Genomic DNA, 20,518 nt, shown 5'->3' on the forward strand with positions numbered 1-20,518 from the left:
TAAATAGTGTAATGAAAACAATATTTTTTTAATATATAAAGTTTTTGTTAATTTCTTATTAAAATAACAATGTATTTAAATAATAGTTTTCGTTAAAAAATAAATATATAATAGTTGACTTAAGTAGTTTTTATCAGTAACCCACTTTTCAGGCTGTGAGAATCAAACATTGGTTCACATATTTCAGAGGCCAAATATAGTTTCTGTTGCTTACAGCCGTCTACGTTTAAACTGCATTAATGATACTTTGATATGAGAGACCACAATTGCTTCTCAGAGCTTTCATAATTTGTGATGTGTGAGCATTACAAATGCGTGTGTATTCGATATTTGATTCTCGCGGCTGTAAAATCGTATTACCCGTGTATCACATTATGCTTCTCATGGCAGTGAGATGTATTAAAATATACAGATATAATTCTGAATGACCAATTTGAGACATACAGCTTTCCCCTCCTTTATTTGTTCAGAGACTATAAAGTGTAAAGCAGACATTTGTTTGTCAATTGAGAAAGACAAAATGCTGCAATAGCTGTAGTGGGAAGAAATTATAATAAAAGTTATAGAGATGTAGAAAACAAAAGTTTTCAGAGTTTTCTTTTTAGATAACATTAACTATAAGTAATGATCAATTTCGACGTAAACATTTTTAATAGCTAATATATGAAGTGAAAAGAAAGTATGAACAAAACATGAAGGAATGGAACCAAACATTTTTGTTATTAGGAAACAGCTGGAAAGGAATTAGAAATCCAATCAAGAAATACCTCTAAACAAGTTAAATAAATTCAATGGATATGTCCATATAATAAAGTAATATATGGCTGGAAGTAAAAACGTAAAAACAAAACAAACAAACACCTAACCCTCAATTTTCTTCTTCTTCTTCTTCTTCTTCTTTTTTTGGGCTATGTTCTAGACAATTTACCCAGTTTACTTCGAGGGTAGACACTTTTTGTCTTGCTTCAGCAATCAGTGTCTACCTACACTTATGTCACTTATATTCTTCCTTTGTTTGTTTAGGGTTATTCTACATGTATACTTGTGCTGGTTTTTTTTTCTTCACAGGCTAAAATATTAGTAATATAACACAACAAAGGTATAAACTTTTCTCGCTCGGGGGTAGCGTCCAAGCTTTGCACACACCAGAAATGCTACTTTATAATTTAATATTAAAGGTAGAAATAAAGTTGCATAAGGTGTTGATTGTATTTTCATTAATATTTGTGAGAATTGTACAAATATTTATGGGGGTGGGAAGTTTAGTTTTAGCTAATTCGGCATACAAGTCAAAGTGTGGGTTTTGATTTAAGTGACATTCTAATAGAATATGGTTTAAGCCTCCCACTTGGCCACATTCGCAATAAGGATCATCTTTGACTCCAATTCTGAATAGATGAAGAGGGGATGAGCAATGGCCCGTTCTCATACGGATGATTGTAGTTAAATGTCTCCTACTGATATATGCGAATTTATTGAACCATGGTAGTGTGTGGATTCGTTTATTAATTTTGGCATAGAATGAATTGCTTGTGCCATATCCTTCGTACCATTCAGCTGCCCAATTAGACCAAATCTCTCTTTTCAAGTAGGGTGTGAAATTTGAAAACTCTAGCTTGATATTCATGGGAATATTCAGGGAACGACCTATATTGGCAAGTTGGTCGGCCTTGTAGTTTCCAGTGATACCAGTGTGTCCTGGGATCCATGCTAGTAAGATTTTGATATTATTGTTCCTTGCTAGGATAATTCCTCTTTTCGTTAAATACGATATATGTTCTGTATCTTTAGAAAACCCTGTTTTTTTAATTTTTTGTAGTGCACTTTTGGAGTCAGAAAAGATAATGGCTTCTGTGATATTTTGTTCCCGTATAATTTGGACTGCATGATTGATCGCAGTAACCTCTGCTGTACATATTTGGGTATGATTGGGTAGTTTAGATGAAAATGAATAGTTTATATCTGGGGAAAAAACACCAAATCCCGCATTTCCCATTGTGTCCGTTGAGCCATCTGTAAAGAATTTTTTGTATGAATGGAATTTTTTAACTAAGTTCACAAAATTCATAAGATTGAATTCATTTTTTGTAATATTTTCATTCAGAATTCCTAATGGTTGAAGTTGTAGTTCCAAGTCATATTCATGGCAAGGAAGAAGTTTACTGGAATATAGGTTCTGCAAATAAGGTTGGATTTTTCTGATAGTTGCTATCAATATGGGTTTTTCCTTATTTCTCCAGTATTTATTGTCCATATTACAAAGTGCTTCTAATTCAATGATTGATTGAATGACAGGGTTGTTTTTAATGCTTAGGTTTTTTAGCAAAAATTTTGTGGTGAGCCATTCTCTTCTGTATTTTAATGGCAGTTCTCCAGACTCTGATAACAAGGCTTGGATTGGAGTTGACTTCATGCATCCTGTGATAATCCGAATACTTTGGTAGTGCATCTGATCTAGTTTCTTCAATATATATTTAGGGCACGTAGATAGGAATTGACCCCCATAGTTTAAATGACTTAGGATAAGTGCTTCATGGATCAGTTTTAATATTTTTGGGTCACTGCCCCACCATGTTCCACACAAGGCACGCATTACATTCAGTGCTTTACCTATTTTGACTTCCAGCTGGTTAATGTGTGCTTTCCATTTAAGGTTCTTCTGTAAAACCATTCCTAGGTATTTAATTTTATCTACCCACTCTATATGCTGACTCTTATAACTGATATTTCCAGGCATTATTTTGGTATTACCCCTTGTAAACAAGATAGCTTTAGATTTGCCCACAGAGATGTTCAAATTATGATTGTCCAGCCAGGCTTCAAGATTGACTAAATATTTGTTTAATTTTGATATCATATTTTTAACATTCACTCCCTTGATTAGAATTACAAAATCGTCAGCATACTGTATGACTTTAGCATTTTTGGGGAACACTTCGTGTATTGAGTAGGTATATATGTTAAATAGCATTGGACTTAATGGTGATCCTTGTGTGAGTCCAGTGCTAGTGGTATTTGGGCCATGTACTAACCCAGAGTTATCTTTGACAAACAGTTCTCTGCATTTTAAAAAGTCATATATGAGGTTAGCTAAATCATGTGGTATATCCAAATGTATTAATGTAGAGTACAGTTTGTCAATATTAACATTATCATATGCTGAATGGATATCCAAGAATATTCCTATTGTACATTCATTATTACTAAATGATTTTTGGATTTCAGATGTCAAAATGGATAGACATTCTAAACATCCTTTACCCCTTCTAAAACCTAGCTGCAATGGTCTGAGGATTCCCTTATTTTCTATACGCCATTCCAACCTATTTTTGATCATTGATTCTAAAACTTTACCTACACAAGAGGTGAGGGCAATAGGCCTATAGTTAGTTGCAATGAGTTTATCTTTCATAGGTTTTAGGATTGGAATTATTAATGACTGTTTCCATTCAATCGGAATGGTCCCTGTACTTAAGCATTTGTTAAAAATTTGTAATAATAGTAATGATCCTGAATGAGGTAGATTTCTAATCATAGAGTATGAAATTAAGTCAAGTCCCGTAGCAGATTCCTTTTTAGAATTGATTATGAATTTGTATTCATTAAAGGTAAAAGGGGAACTTGTATTGCTAGTTTGTATACTTTGTTGATGTAAATGTATACTGGGAGGAGCCAAGGAATTCAGTATCTCTTGTGCCATATTAGGATCAGGAAGGGAGTTAATTGGGCTATTACCATATCCAGCTATTTTCCTAACTTTATCCCATATTGTCTTGATTGGCGAGTTTCTATTAAGACCTTCTGCAAATTTCCTAAAATTATTCTTTCTTTTTTCTTTAAGGAATCTTCTAGCTATAGCACATTTGTTTTTTACTATTAAATAATTTTGTAAGTTGGGTGTTGATTGGAATTGCTTTGTTGCCTTAATTCTGTCTTTAATGACTTCAGCGCAAGATTCGTCCCACCATGGGATATGATACTGTTTATTAACATTTGATTTGTACAATGGGATGGACAACTGTGCAGCTTCATTTATTAGATCTGCAAATGATCGGTAGTTCTCCCCTGGAAATGATGTAAATGATGACTCTAATACTGAGGTATATTGGTTCCAATTAGCTTTTTTGAAGTTTCTGTTATTCCTTGGTGGCATGTGGATGGTGTTTTGGACACCAATTTTGCACATTGTGGGTAGGTGATCACTAAATCCTAGGTCAGGAATTATTTGCCATGATGATCTGGTAGCAATATTCTTAGATGTTATTGTTAGATCCACAGCTGATGATCTTTTTGGAGGTGGTGCTATTCTGGTATATGAACCATCATTTAAAAAAACTAGTTCCAGCTCATCTAATGTTTGGAAGATGTTTCTCCCATTGGAATTATTACAAGGGCTACCCCAAGCCTCATGCTTGGCGTTCAGGTCTCCCATTATTATTACTGGTTTGTTGATTTCCTGGATCAGTTTTATCCATTTTTGTTTAGATATGGTATTTGCATTAGGGAAATAGGCATTAAGTAGGTTAATTTGGAATTTAGGTAGGAAGATTGCTTGCAGTTGAGAGTTGTTATTAAATTTATTACATACAGATATTTCATAAAATTCTACTTCATTCCTAATAAGGATGGCTATACCACCATATGAATCATCTCTATCATCTCTAATTACTTGATAGCCCTTGCATCTGATTATATGGTTATTATTTAACCATGTTTCATTTAGCAATAATATGTCAGGATTGTATTCTTTGATAATTATTTTTAAGTTATCCACATTAGCATTATATGATCTCATATTCCATTGTATTATAGTCAAAGGAGTGAAAGCTTTATTTTTTATTTTTATTTTGGGCTTAGTATTCTGAAGCATCAGATACTGTCCCATCTTCCATTACCTCATAGGTTATGTTATTTGTTGAGCTGCTTTTAATTGTTTTATATTGTGATACATTAGATGAGTTAGGGTATAAGTTTCTTAGCAAGTTGTTTACAAAAGATAGTACCATCTCTTTATGTTGTGGTGGTAGTAATGACATTGCATGGGAGATTCCATGTTCAGTTTCCTTATTTGCACTGTATCCTTTTGATGTTGATGGCATTGATTGAGAATTTGTTGCCCAGTTCAATCTTCCCTCCGGATTAATTAATTGAGCACTATGTTGTTTTTTGTCATATCCTGTCATGTTTGGTTTCCTTCTTTTGGTGGGTTGAGATTTGACGATTTGGTTATATTTTGGTATACTTGTGTCATTCTTTATGGCTTCTATTCTTCTTTCTGTGATATCTATTATATTATTGGGCTTGGATTCTGTATGCAAGACAGGAAAATTCTCTTTGTTCAAAGAGTATTCCCTGTTTTCATTTTTCGGTATTTGCATGTTTGCTTCATAATATGAGATGTTAGAGAAAGACATTAGGGCTTTTATTTCTTTTTGCCTTTGGAATTCTTTACATTTTTTATCTTTAGAGATATGATCATGATTTTTACAGTGTATGCAGTATGTTTCACAATTCGAGGCTTCCCCGTGTTGGTTTTTCCCACAGTTCTGGCACTTTGGGTTCCCTCTACATTGATTATTACTGTGACCATATAACAGGCAGTTTCCACACATTAGGACTGGGCTGACATATGGAATAACCCTCATGGGTAATCCATACACAAGCACCTCCCTGGGCAGTGCTTTTCCTGTAAATGTTACGCATATGGTGGTTGTTGGTACATAGTTTTGTTCTTTTCCCTCTTCGATAATTCTCCTATTTAGTCTTTTTATGTCAATTACTTTACAGGATACTAATTTTGTTTCGATTGCATTTTTAATTTCTACTTCAGATATTTCTTTACATATGTTCCTTATTATACCCTTACATGTGACATTGTGATTTGGGATAAAGACATCATATTGTAAACTTTCCCATCTCTTATCATTCACAAATAGATTTGCCGATTTAAAATCTTTAAAAACAACACCTAACCGGTTTTTCCCTTTACGGTTAAATTTAATAATTTGCTGTAGGTTTAGGTTAAATATTGTTTTAGCAATACTTAAGATGTGAAAATTCCCTATATTTTTGTCTTTTCCCTGTACATATACTTCGAAAGGACCGGAATCATATATGTTATATTGGTTATTAATTTTTTTTCCACTTAAATCAGGCGGGGGGTCAGGAGGTTTATCAGGATCGAGGTTAGTGTTAGTGGTCTCCATTTTCGGCTGGAGGAACCGTGTCGTGTATTTTATTACTATTAGGTATGTATGCGATGCGGTAGGATCGGGTTACAAACAAAGGATTATTAGTAATAGCCTTATTATCTATATATATCAAAGGAGAAACTTTGAAATGCGTCTATACACTTTGACAGTTGTTTGACGTTTTTTTCAACCCTCAATTTTAGTACAGAAATGTCATGAATGACATTTCTCATTTCTCTCAACATGTTGGATGGAGGTAGCGATACATTTTTACGCTACCAAATTTGACAGGCCGCTCCGGAAGTAGCGTATCGGTAGCGGTTTGATTTTGCAGACTTTTACTCAACAGTTGTGGAGCAGCTCCGTCTGCTGAACGCGCCCAATGACTCTGCTTACCAGTGGTGTTAATAAACCAAATTTATATATAGAGTTGCCTATCTATCTGTATACACTATATTATTTATCTATGGTTTATAGTTCAACATAGTCACAGCCACCTAAAGTTACAAGCCGTGAAGTAAAAAAGGCAACATCGCAACATATGATTAAAGTTGTCCTATGAAGGAGAAATGGTGGTCCGTTTCATAACGGAAATATTTTAAATAATAATTCATGGATCTCTTTTTCACATTGCACAAATAAGAGAAATTTTAATTAAATTTAATAAAAGGAAAATATGAAATAAATAAGTTAAACCTGTTAATAATATTTATTTTCCATACAAAGGTTAGAAATGTATTGGAATAGTAAACATTAAAATTTTTTAAAATCTAGAGCTCTAATTAATTGTAGGTATTATCTAAGAGATTAACAGAAAATAACAGTATACAAGCCATAAAAAAACGCATAGAGGAGACTCATAAATCAATTATTATGAATTACAATATTCTTGTAAAGTATATAAAAAAAACACTTTTAATTTATGTCTCATTAATTTTATTGATATTACAATAACAAACTGAGAAGTTACAATAACACTGTAATCACTGTCACTGAAAATTGTACAATTTTAGGGCAATCTTAAATTAATAAAATTATTGTACACCTTTCATAATTTGTACAAGCAACCCTAAAATACAAAACAAATTGTAGCTACTGCGTGAGGCACTCAAATGTAAATGTACAGAATACTAATAATTTTGTTTCTTTGTCATTCATTAAGAAACTCATGGACTGAATAATATGGTCTTTCAGAGATTTAGGTTTTGTCATTTTACAGAACTTGGTGAAAGATGTTGCGGATTTAATTTGTTCCGGTAGGTGATTATATAGTTTTTTTGCACTATATAGAATAGAATTCTTTACTTACTCAATAAGATCGGTAAATAAACATCATAACTAGAACTTCTAATGGAGTAGCCATGATCAGGTGTTTCGGGAAAAATTTTTAGATGGTTGTAAATCAAACAAAGTTTCTAAAATATATAAAGAAGGAAGCATCACAACTCTGTGATTTTTGAAAGTAGCAATGAAGTATGTTTTTAAGACCAAATAGATAACTAATTGCTTTTTTTGTAATTTAAAAATAGTATCAAATTGGGCTGCTTTACTAAAACCCCAAAAAGGAAGCTTATATGGAAGATGAGACTTAAACAATGAGAAATATGCCATTTTTGCAGATGATTGACACTGAGCTGAGGCTAGTTTCTTACTTCAGGAATGCAAGGACTGATGGAAAGGGTAAACTTTGTTGCCAAACTATCCACATTTAAGAGAGGCGTATTTGAACACCTAATTGCTTCAAAATATTTATAAAGGACCACTGAAGCAATAAAACAATTAAGAGGTATTTTCCTTCGATTTATTTACAGTGAACTTAAGGGCTGATTCAAACATTGACAATTATCGCAATTCTGACAGTTACATAAAGAGTTATACAAATATTAGCTTTACAGTGCTGAGAGGCAGTAACAGAGATACATAGACTTGAGAGAAACAAACTGATATACGTTTAACACAAAACACCGGGTTTACAAGCGCATTTATTACTTACGCACCACGCACTTTTTGGGATCGACAACACACGCCCGGCCTTCACTTGCCGAGAGGCAAACTGTCACTGTCTAGTCCTAGTCCTAAGTTATATAAAGCGGGGAGTAGAGGGCTTATGATGTAGGGAGTCAGTCGCACACACGTCAACACGACAGCTGACGATATAAGCGTACAATTTGATAAAATAACTATATTATACAGGTTGTTTTTTACAACATACTGCCCCCCGTTGAAGCACTAGCTTTAACATAAAAGACATTAAAAAGAAAAGAGTACATAAAAAAAAACCAATATGAGTAATAGTATACAAATTCATACAAACAACATATTATGAGTAAAAGTACTAAACCTAATAACATTAACATAATCCTTCACTAGGAAGAGGACACAATTTTGTTATCGAGCGTTTGAAAATCCCATCCTTAGTTTTAACAGATGCAATTCTCACTCGGCCATCTTTACCCGGAAAGACTTCCATCACTCGTGCCAATGACCAGTAGAGAGGAGGGAGATTGTCTTCTTTAACTAGCACAAGGTCATTGGGTTGTAAATTTTTAAATGGGAGAAACCATTTTGGACGATTTTGAAGTCGATTCAGATAATCAGTCGACCAACTTTTCCAAAAAAGTTGCTGGAGCTTAGAGAGATTTTGCCAGATGCTAAGTCGATTTTCCGGGATAGATGTATACTCCTGGTCGGGTAGCGAGGTGAGAGACCTTCCAATTAGGAAGTGACCAGGGGTAAGATATGTGAAATCGGAGGGATCATTAGAGAGGGCACAAATGGGCCGAGAATTAAGTACGGCTTCAATTTGGGTAAGCACGGTACTGAATTCCTCGAATGTAATTTTGAGATTGCCCAACAATCTATAGATATGATGTTTAGCGCTCTTTATAGCGCTCTCCCAGAGTCCTCCATGATGAGGAGATCGAGGTGGTATTGTTTTCCACCGAATTTGAGAGGAGGCTAAAAATTCCTGAATAGAAGAGTTAGTTTCCTTATTTTTCAAGAAATTGTAGAGTTCGAATAACTGATTTTTAGCCCCAAGAAAGTTTGTCGCATTATCAGAGAAAATAGTCTGAGGGAGACCTCTGCGACTGATAAAGCGCTTGAGAGTGAGAAGAAACGCTTCTGTTGTAAGCCCACTGACTAATTCTATATGAACCGCACGTGTGGACATACAGACAAACAGAGCTATGTATGACTTTATCAAGGGACTTTTACGAAGTTTAGAGGCCTTTATTAGAAAGGGACCACCAAAATCCAAACCTACATGAGCAAAAACTTGAGCAGAGCATAAGCGTTCCTTAGGTAAATCAGACATGATTTGAGCTAAGGGTTTGGCATTAAACTTGAAACAAACATGACATTCGTGGACTATCCTCTTAATCTCCCGTAGACCATTCAAGGGCCAATATCTAAGGCGAACTTGAGAGAGAGTATTCTGAGGACCTGCATGATGGAGCCTGAGATGTTCTTTTTTGAGAATTAGACGAACAACATGATTTTTCGAGGGGAGGAGGAGAGGATATTTTTGATCAAAGGTAACTTCGGAATACCTAAGACGTCCACCTACACGGAGCATTTCATTTTTGTCAAGAAAAGGAGCAAATTGTAAGAGAGACTTATTAGAAATAATCTTATTGCCTTTGAGATCAGCAATTTCTGAGGAAAAACATGAGTTTTGCAATAATTTTATAATTTTCATTTCGGCATTTTGAAGTTCAGATACTTCAAGTGCACCAGATAATTTTTGAGTGCCAGACCTTGCGTTATTAGCAAATCTGAGTACATAAGCTATAGTCCTTACATATTTCGTGAAACTGGAGAACCTTTCAGAAAGCATGGCAAAGAAATCAAATTGAGCACTTCGAGTGTGAAGAACAACTTTTCTTTCTTCAGGTAATTTATTAGAATTAAACTTCGGACTATATTCAGACAAATTTAGGTCAAATGTTTGCAAAAACTGAGGACCGTGAAACCAAAGAGTGGAGTTGAGTATGTTAGAGGGCATCATTCCTCTAGAGAGGATGTCAGCAGGGTTGTCTTTAGACTTTACGTGTCTCCAATGAGAGTGAGAAGAATTTTCTTGAATTTGAGCTACCCTGTTGGCGACAAATTGATTCCATCTGGAGTGATGTGATCTGAGCCATGCCAAAACTATCTCAGAATCGCTCCACATGTTTATAGAGGTAATAGAGGGCAATTTATCCTTTATGATATCAACCACCTTTGTGGTGAGCTTGCTAGCCAATAAAGCACCCATAAGTTCCAGCCTTGGAAGCGTTATGGTCTTTAAAGGAGCAATACGACTTTTCGAAACAATAAGAGAGCACGAGATATTTTTTGATTTGTAGATGACCCGTATATAACAACAAGCAGCATATGCTTTCAAACTTGCGTCAGAAAAAGAGTGAATTTCAATAGAAGAAATTTCATGACATGAGAAAAGACATCTGGGTATGCTTATGTCTTTGAGAGCAGCGAGATCAGTTATAAACTTCAACCATTCATTTAAAATATTTAAATCCACGGAGTCATTCCAATTAATTTTAGAAATCCAAATTTTTTGCATAATAATTTTAGCAAGAACAGTTACGGGATTAATGAGCCCTTGTGGATCAAAAATTTGAGCGATAATAGAGAGTACTTCCCTTTTTGTGTAATTATCCTTTATTGATAATTGAGGTACAGAAATTGAAAATGTATCAGTACTGGGGTTCCAACAGAGACCTAAAACCTTATTAGAAGCATTCTCTGGTGAAATAATATACGCAGAGTTTGTAGAGAGAGTAGAAACATTTTCCAAAAACATTTTTGAGTTAGAGCACCATTTATGAAGAGAAATGCATGCCTTGTTGAGTAGGTCAGTTATCTCATTATGAGCCTTAAGAAGAGTTTGCGTGTCATTGGCCCCATATAGAATGTCATCTACATAGCATCCTGTTAAGAGAGCATCGGAGGCCAATGGGTATTTGTTTTGATGAGTTTTAGCTAATTCCATCAAACAACGAGTACTTTGAAAGCTTGCGCTTTTTGTTCCATAAGTTACGGTTTGAAGCTCAAGACATTCGATGTCCTGTTCTGGAGAATCCCGCCAGAGGATATTCTGCAGGAATGTGTGATCAGGATGAATTCGTACCTGCCTGTACATTTTTTGTATGTCGGAAGTGAAGACATAGGTATACAATCTAAACCGAAGGAGAATGTCGAAAAGTTCAGGCTGAAGAGTTTTTCCTTTCAACAGGATGTCATTAAGAGAATAGCCACTGGAACTTTTCATGGAGCCATCAAAAACCACCCGTAATTTGGTAGTTAATGATTCTTCTTTTATGACAGAGTGATGAGGTAAAAAGTATTTATTTTCTAAGTGCACATTTGTGAGAGAAAGAGGAACCTTTTTGGCATGTCCAAGAGAAACATATTCATTGATGAATGCTTTATATTGAGTGTATACATTTTCGTGCTTTAAGAGTTTATTTTCTAAACTAATAAACCTTTTCCTAGCCATATTGTAAGAATTGCCCAGCATTTTATGTGCTGTTTCAGAAATGAGAGGAAGCTTTACCTGAAACCGACCAGAAGGTAGAATTTGAGTTGTTTCAGTGAATATTTGTTCAGCCAGATCCTCAGAGGAGGAGATTTTAACAGAGGGGGTCACTTCTTCGACTTCGAAGAATTGTCGAATTATATTATCGAGCTTATCTTCCTCAGATGTGGACTGGACAAACAAAGAGACATTTGACTGTGTAGGGGACAACTGTGAGCTATAAATTCCTTTGTGAAGTGCGTAAGGAGGTAAAGAACCAAACATAATGTACCCTAAGTGTGTGTTCTGGAGAACAGGGAGTCCTTTACCTAAACGTATTAAACCATCCGATAACAACTCGCTATATATGTCACTGGCAAGAAGAAGGTCTATATTTCCAGGGACAGAGTAGGTGGGATCTGCGAGAGTGACTGTAGAGGGGATATTAAATTTACTTCTGTTTATGGATACCTGAGGGAGTCTACAAGTTATGTTGTCTAAAATAGAACAGGAGATTTTGAAACCATTACCATTTCTTTTGTATGGAAAAATTTCTAGATCGACCATTTTGTTCGAGAATGAACTATGTTCAGAGATAGTAGAGATTTGTAACCTTTTGCTGTAAGGAGAGAGATTTAATTTTTGAACCAAATCTTTAGAGACAAATGACGACTGGGATCCACTATCTAAAATACATCTAGCGTGTATGGGTACGCCATGCTTTGAATAAATAGTGACTAGAGCGGTTGCCAGCAGAACATCCTGCTTTATTGACAGAGCAGAGAGAGAAGTCATTACATTTGACACCTGAGAGGTTTGAGATTCAGAGAGAGAGACAGAATTACTTGGACCGGCTTCACCATCAGACCAAGTGTTTTGTACATTGCGAGAGGTTGCGTGATTTTGTCGTTGAAAAGATCTACTAGAAGAAGAGCTATTTTCATGGTCATTGTGCAAGAGTGTGTGATGCCTTTTCTTGCATATACTACATGAACGTTGAGACGAACAATTTTGAGAAAAGTGTTTAGTTCCTAAACAGTTGCGACATAGTTTGTTTTCATTAACAAATTTATACTTATCCTGTAAGAAAAGATTAGCAAATTTTGTGCATGCATAAATAGTGTGTGTAGTATTATTACAAAATACGCATGTTTTGGAGTACGAGTTAGTTTTGTTATTTGCCGAAGAGAAGAGAACCGTTTTAGAGTGAGTTTTAATAACTTTTTTATCGTTATTATCTAAGGAGTTTAACTTTTCCATAATGTCACACTTTTTTTCTAAAAAATCAAAGAATTGATTTAGCGTGGGAATATCTTTTGACCCTAACTCGTATTCGAAAGACCGGTGAGTGGTAAAGTCCACTTTTTGCAAAAATATTTCTATTAATAAGAGATCCCAATGCTCAATGGGTACATTCATATTTTTTAGCGCGAGTAAGGTCTGTTTTGCGGTGACCAAAAATTCACGTAAGGCCTTTGCATTAGTTTTGACTAAGGATGGAACTTTCAAAAGACGCTGTATAAGCAAACTAATTACGCGCGATTTGTTTTCGTAGCGATTTCGAAGAGTCTCTAACGCGATTTGGAAGTTTTCTTCTAAAACTTGGATGTTTTCTACCAACTGGAGAGGTTCGTTGCGTAGAAAGGATTTGAGATAAACAAAACGCTGGACGTTGTTGAGTTCCGGGTTATTAATAATTAACGTCTCGAAGAGCTGATAGAATGCACTCCATTCTGAGAAGCATCCTGAGAAAGTTTGAATTTTAATTTCGGGAAGAGTCACTTTAGCACTAGCTAAACGTGGAGAAGTGGAACTGGACTGGTGTGAAGGAGGTTGGAGCATCTCCATTTTATGTTGAAGACCTGCCAGAGTTGAGAAGTACTTTTCTTCAATTTCTTCCCTATCGTGTTCTTCAGTGTTTTCTTCGTCCAGTTCCTCAATCTGATCCATGAGGTCATCATATTTGGTGTAACAATTTGTTAGTTCAGTATGACGGAGTTGGAACTGCAAGGGATCCGTTTCTTGAGTAGAGTTATCCCTTAACCAATTAGAGATACGAGAGATTTTTGATTTCAACGGTTTGCGTTGTTTCTTTAATTGATCCATTGCGGTTAGAGATGTATCGAAAGCTTTGCGAGATATTTATCTATGAGAGATACACGAGAAATAAAAAATTTTAGAGTCTAAAACACAGCTTAGTCCACCCCGTATAATAAACAAGAGTCTCAGAAAATAATGTCTTTACTAATCCTGCGAAATATAAACTAGTCCTGTATACTAATAATATGCGTTCGAACTTTTGAATGTCCCTGTACGTGATTATAAAAATATATCTTGGAACGGACTCACCAAATAGAAATGAATCGTAAAAAATCCATAAAAATCCATAGTCACATCACATGTTTCTTGTAAGCAATTTCACTTGAGATGCACCTCGAAGAGCGATAAATCTAACATCTAAGATTGTTGGGTGGAAACACTTCAAACACTTGCGTGGTGACGTAATGTTCCATGTGCCGTGAGATTGTTTATCTTATGTTTTTACGCAAAGTTCTATTTTGTGAAGAGCACTTAGTAATGAGTATTATTTTAATTTTTATGGGAAAAGAATTAAAATAAGAGAAAATTAATTTGATTTATGAAAAGGAATTGCGATAAACAATATATCCGGCTCGAAGGACCACAAGATGATGGAAAGGGTAAACTTTGTTGCCAAACTATCCACATTTAAGAGAGGCGTATTTGAACACCTAATTGCTTCAAAATATTTATAAAGGACCACTGAAGCAATAAAACAATTAAGAGGTATTTTCCTTCGATTTATTTACAGTGAACTTAAGGGCTGATTCAAACATTAACAATTATCGCAATTCTGACAGTTACATAAAGAGTTATACAAATATTAGCTTTACAGTGCTGAGAGGCAGTAACAGAGATACATAGACTTGAGAGAAACAAACTGATATACGTTTAACACAAAACACCGGGTTTACAAGCGCATTTATTACTTACGCACCACGCACTTTTTGGGATCGACAACACACGCCCGGCCTTCACTTGCCGAGAGGCAAACTGTCACTGTCTAGTCCTAAGTTATATAAAGCGGGGAGTAGAGGGCTTATGATGTAGGGAGTCAGTCGCACACACGTCAACACGACAGCTGACGATATAAGCGTACAATTTGATAAAATAACTATATTATACAGGTTGTTTTTTACAACAAGGACTATTTACAATTACTATCGCTAAGAATACCTAGTAAATATTACAGAATGAACGATATTGATTTGGCTGTCATTTAAAAACAGGGACTGAGTGGTTTCTTAGCTACTATCTTATCCAAGGTAAGATAAGTAAGGTAAATGTTGGAATCAGACCAAACCTATATAAACAAATTTTCACCTATACATACAGTACACTATATATACAGTAACTTTTAAATTTTTAGAAATTTGAACACTACTTAATATCTTTAGACCAATGTCATATGAGTCACTACATTCTTTAATGTTTAAAAAATAAAAATATACACTGTCATTCGTCACTTTTTGATTCCACCCATTTAAAGTAATCTTCATGCTGCATTTGTTAATAAAGTTATCAAACGAGTCTATTAAATCTTGTTTGAGAAAGTCTTTTTCCAGTTGTTCCAATTGGTGGTTCTCTTTATCAAAGTGATGTTGTCGTCTTTCACATGGATCACTTCTGTCTATAGGTTTAGGAATAGACATATGCCGGAAGATTGGGGAAAATCCTAGGAATAGCATTTAATTCCAATTTTAGTTTTTCATACACAACACTCTTTGTCTTTCCATGTATGATGAAGTACTATATCTTCAGAATGAAAATGCTTAGCACACAGAACAGAAGATTTTGTTGGGGTATAATTGTCTTCTTTGATAGCTTTTAATCACTTATTACATAATTGTTTATCTATTCGGAAAGAAAATGAGCTTACAGGCCCTTCCAACTTCAGAATGCTTGTGTAATTACTTTTGCATCGAGGTACACAACAATGTCTTGACATCTGTAACTGAAAAGAACAATATATTTAAGCTTTTGTGGCATTTCAACTATTACGATATTAACCGGAGAATAAACCCACAGTTGTCGCAAAAACTGTGATTTCATTGCCCAAAGAGTTAATATAACAAAAGAATTAAAAATTACCTAATAAATACTGAGAATAATGAAATTCCACACCTAACCTAACAACGTTTATAACACAGTATAGATAACAACCAGTATTCTCACTCTACCGCGGTACCTTTGATCTTTTTAGACAAAATTCGGTGACCTTGACGCCATATTGTTTGGACGAAAACCGTGGACTGGCCCTGCACATATGGACGCGACAGAGCCGACTTTGATTTATTTAACAAAATTGATTTTAATTTCAACCAATTTCAAAACTCTTCTTGCTACTCTTTCATTCTTCGAGAAATTAAAAAAAAAAACCTAAAATTGTTTCTTTCTCTGCGTTGTATTTATGATTTTGTTTTCTAACGTTTCACAACTATTTGTTACAGAACTGTCTTATACACTATCAAAAAAAAATCAAATGGAGTGTTATGCAACAGTTTTTAATAAATATGCTAGTTTTAAAGCTGTATGATTATAAAGTAGAATAAAATGCAAAGTTTCATTTCAAAATTCAAATACAGAGTTTGAAATCAGTTAATATATTTTAATTATATCTCACTAAAAACACAAGAGGATGTGAACAAAACTCCTAAATATGTATATTGATTAGTGATTGATCTTACCTGTTCATTGTAATAGACTATTTTGACTTGTTATTTCGATATAAACGATTAAATAATGTGTTATTGATGTTTCCAAATAATCATTTTATTATTTTTTCTTTTAGTTTTATTTTCATATGTTGAGTATTGAAATTTCTGTTATTGAATTTTAACAAATAGTACAAACGTACACGGCTAAATAATGTTGTACAATATTTGAGTGGACTTTGTTCAAACGGTGACTAAAAGTTATGGTACTAAATCGAGAACATAATAATATTCGGCTGTATAGCTAATATGTCAAAATTCTTTTGAAATGGAATGTCAAGTATACCTACTTATAAAGTCAATAGAATCACCAGTAGGGATTTTTAGATTACCAAATGTGTCACCTGTTCTATTTTTATATACATTAACCTATGAATATACAGTTTTATCCGACAAATGAGTTACACTTTTTGAGTAGCTGTCTGGTATATTATTTTTAAATAATATATTAGGGCTGGGTAAACATAATTTGCTCCACAAAACATTTTTGTAAAACTTTTGGCCCCTTGAAGTACATTAAGAGTTTAAACATCCTGTTTAAACTGATTACTGAATCTTCTACCTCTTGCCTTTTTTCTAGACTGTAAAATTTGAACATTTATGAAATTAGCTTAATTTAACGAAGGACAAAATTTAGATGTAAGTGCCATATAGTCTTCAATTGTCACATTATCGACACATTTCTTTTCTGTAGAATGTAACATCTGAATTTTTTATTTAAGTAATGGTTTTCCTTCCATAATTTCATAACTGTACTTCATAACACAATTTTTCTTACAATCCTTGTTGATGTACATTAGACGTCTAACGGAATTGTACAAAGTGCTAAAAGTAGCGTCATCCTGTTAATGTTAAGAATGTATTTGGGGAAATAAAAAATAAATGAACTTCATTTATTATTACATTAGATATTACATTTATTTATTTATAACAAAGGTGACAGACCCACTGTCAAAATTATACAAAAATACATTGTAGATAAATATAATTACAGATAAAAATCAAATATACATGTATAAAATAACATTAAGTTTACAAAGTATCATTTTGTAAATTAAAATTTCAGAAGTTAAACAAATTATATCTCATGAACACTGATTTGCATGTATGAGAAGTCGGATCATAACTATATATGAACCATAATTAGTTCTGTGATATGATACATGGAAATGTAAATTCTGACGCAGTGGACGGGAAGGAATATGAAAAGAAATTAGCTAAAGCAATTCAGGAGTATGGATTATTCTATAAACAATTGCTTTTGTTCAAATGTGATTTTGAATGATATTTTACACTGTTGTTTACTTGATCTTAATTAATGTCAATATAATTAATTATTAATTAATTAGAAGTAACACTCTAATTCATTTTTATGTAATATGATAAGATATTTTAGTTAAGTACATCTCACTAAAAACACAAGAGGATGTGAAGAAAACCCCTAAATGGGTAAATTAATTATTGATTGATATTATCTGTTCATTGTAATAAAAAAAGATTATTTTGACTTAATATATTGTTATAAACAAGTAAATAATGTTTTATCGATGTTTCCAAAAAATAAATTTATTATTTTTTCTTTTGGTTATATTTTCATGTTTTTCAGTCTTGAAATTTCTCTTTATGGATTTTAATGAATAGTTCAAACATACACAGCTAAATAAAGTTATACAATATTTTAGTGGAAATTGTTCACAAGGGTGGCTAAAATTTATGGTACTAGATAGAGAAACATATGTTTTAATAATATTCTGATTTGCAACTAATATGCCAAAATTCTTGTGAAAGAGGCAGTTAAGTATCCTAATATAGTTAACAAAATCACCAGTAGCCATTTTTAGATTACCAAATGTGTCACCAGTTCTATTTTCATATCCCTTAAACATGAATATACAGTAGTATCTGACAAATTAGTTACAGTTTTTGAGTATCTGTCACACATTTCACAACTATGGAATTCTATACATTTTTTCATTAAATATCCACACACATATGTTATAAAATTTATTACCCACTGTCAAAATATACAAAACGACAATATTATAGATATATACAATATACCTATACAATTACAGATAAAAATAAAATATACATGAATAAAATAAGTAAGTATACATTAAGTTATACAAAGTATCATTTTGTAGTTTAGATTTTCAGAAGTTAAACAAATTCTATCTCATGAGCACTGATTTGCATGCATGAGAAGTCAGATAATGTAAATTCTGACACAGTGAGCGGAGAGGAATATGAAAACAAATTAGCTAAAGCAATTCAGGAGCTTGGATTATTCTATAAACAGTTGGTTTTGTTTAAATATGATTTTGAATGTTATTTTACATTGTTGTTTATTTGATCTTGATTAATGTCAATATAATCTCACTAATCTCACTAAAAACACAAGAGCATGTGAAGAAAGTACAGTTATAGTGGATGGTTTATGTTTAATACTAACATTTTTCTCTATATCCATAGCTGAACTTTTCACTACTTCTAAAAGAAAAACAGAAAGCTTACATATGTGTTACATCTTAATTATTTATTTTATTTACCTTCATTAATAGGACATCTTGGAAGACAAGTTTTGGACTACTGCAGAATAAGTATGATCAAAAGTTGATGAGCCCTCTGTTAAAGGAAAGTTTGTGAGAACTGCAGAAGGTTGTAATCGATTTCTCATATCATTCAGAAACATCTTATTGTCGAAATGAGTACCATAAAGACGATGACTTCTATGTAAACGTTCTGTCTTATTCAATAAATCTTCTTGTCCACATGCCATTAACCAAATTTTTGCCTAAATACAAACATTTTTTTAATACACAATGAAACGTTAATAAATAATATAACATCTTAACATCTGTAATACACAATTTTAATCCTAATTTAACACTCACCTATTAACATCTTTTGGAAACGAAAACATTACTTTTTCTAGAATTATTACAACACTTTGTAGCTGCACAAGTGTGGCAAGGCTTTTTGTTTTTATTTTTGTACATATCGACGTACTTATACAACGTAATTGCGAAATAAAAAATGTATAAAGTTTATTTGTATCTATAAATACACAAAAAGTAAACAAATACAATGGCCTCATTATTTATTTATGACAAATGACAATGGCCAATGACCAATGAGAGCCGTCAAATTTTTCGGAGTCCAGAGAAAATATCGTCGCTGTCTGCGCGAGTAAAATTGCGCGAACTTTCGCGCCAAAGCGGAGTGGCAATACTGGTTGTTGTCTATTCGCGATTGAAACTGAATGTAGAGGGCAGGTCGATTGCAGTGTCATGGCCGATATAAATGGTATAAACAACTAATGTTTACCATTGCTTTTACATGTATAGTTTGGTTTAAGACGAGTTATTTTATCATTTATAAATGAAAATTAGCCTTAATGATATCTTTGAGTATTGTGGTGAAGCAAAGAGTCCATTGGTTGAAGGGTGAAGTGATGAATTCTTAAATTTTAACTTTAATGTTTGGAACTGGCTTGTGTATTGATGAATCCAGAATTCTATTTTGTGTATACCTGGGAACCCAGAGTATAATGTTTTGTGTAATGTTTGTCTTACTACCTAGTATATGCATTATTTTATATTATGCCTTATGTTTTTAATATGTTAATTTTTATTTTATACTAGTTTTGACACGTAAGTAAGTAGTTTACTGTATATTAACATAAATAAATAACTTTTTGAGTTTGTTGTAAGATAGTTCATTTGATTACATGAAATCAACCTTAACTTGGAGAGTCACCTGTCAAAAAAGATTTGTCTTTAAAAGATTCCGTAATAAATCATGAGGAAAAAACCTCACGATACTATCCCAACATGGTAAGTATTTGTATTTCTGTTATTCAAGAAAATAAATTATGTATTCTCAGTATGTTATTGACTTAATGATAGTGGTATTTTCTTTTTATTGATTTTCTCAAGTTTTCCAGTTTAGGAAAGAGAAATAGAGAAATATTTTTTGTCGATCTTGAATTGTTGAATTGCATTGAGGAACAG

General features: G+C 33.3%; 1 protein-coding gene across 2 annotated transcripts in view; it reads right to left on the minus strand.

The window, feature by feature from the left end:
• Window positions 1-8,426: 8,426 nt before the first annotated feature.
• LOC140436920 (uncharacterized) overlaps window positions 8,427-20,518 on the minus strand; it is a 29,441-nt gene continuing 17,349 nt past the window's right edge. For both annotated transcript variants that reach the window (XM_072526087.1, XM_072526086.1), the window contains exon 2: window positions 8,427-15,745. In XM_072526087.1, coding sequence (XP_072382188.1) covers window positions 8,542-13,818 — 5,277 coding nt within the window. In that variant the 5' untranslated portion in view covers window positions 13,819-15,745 and the 3' untranslated portion in view covers window positions 8,427-8,541. The remainder of the gene's footprint in view (window positions 15,746-20,518) is intronic.

The sequence above is a fragment of the Diabrotica undecimpunctata genome, chromosome 3, assembly GCF_040954645.1.
Source record: "Diabrotica undecimpunctata isolate CICGRU chromosome 3, icDiaUnde3, whole genome shotgun sequence".
Taxonomy (NCBI): domain Eukaryota; kingdom Metazoa; phylum Arthropoda; class Insecta; order Coleoptera; family Chrysomelidae; genus Diabrotica; species Diabrotica undecimpunctata.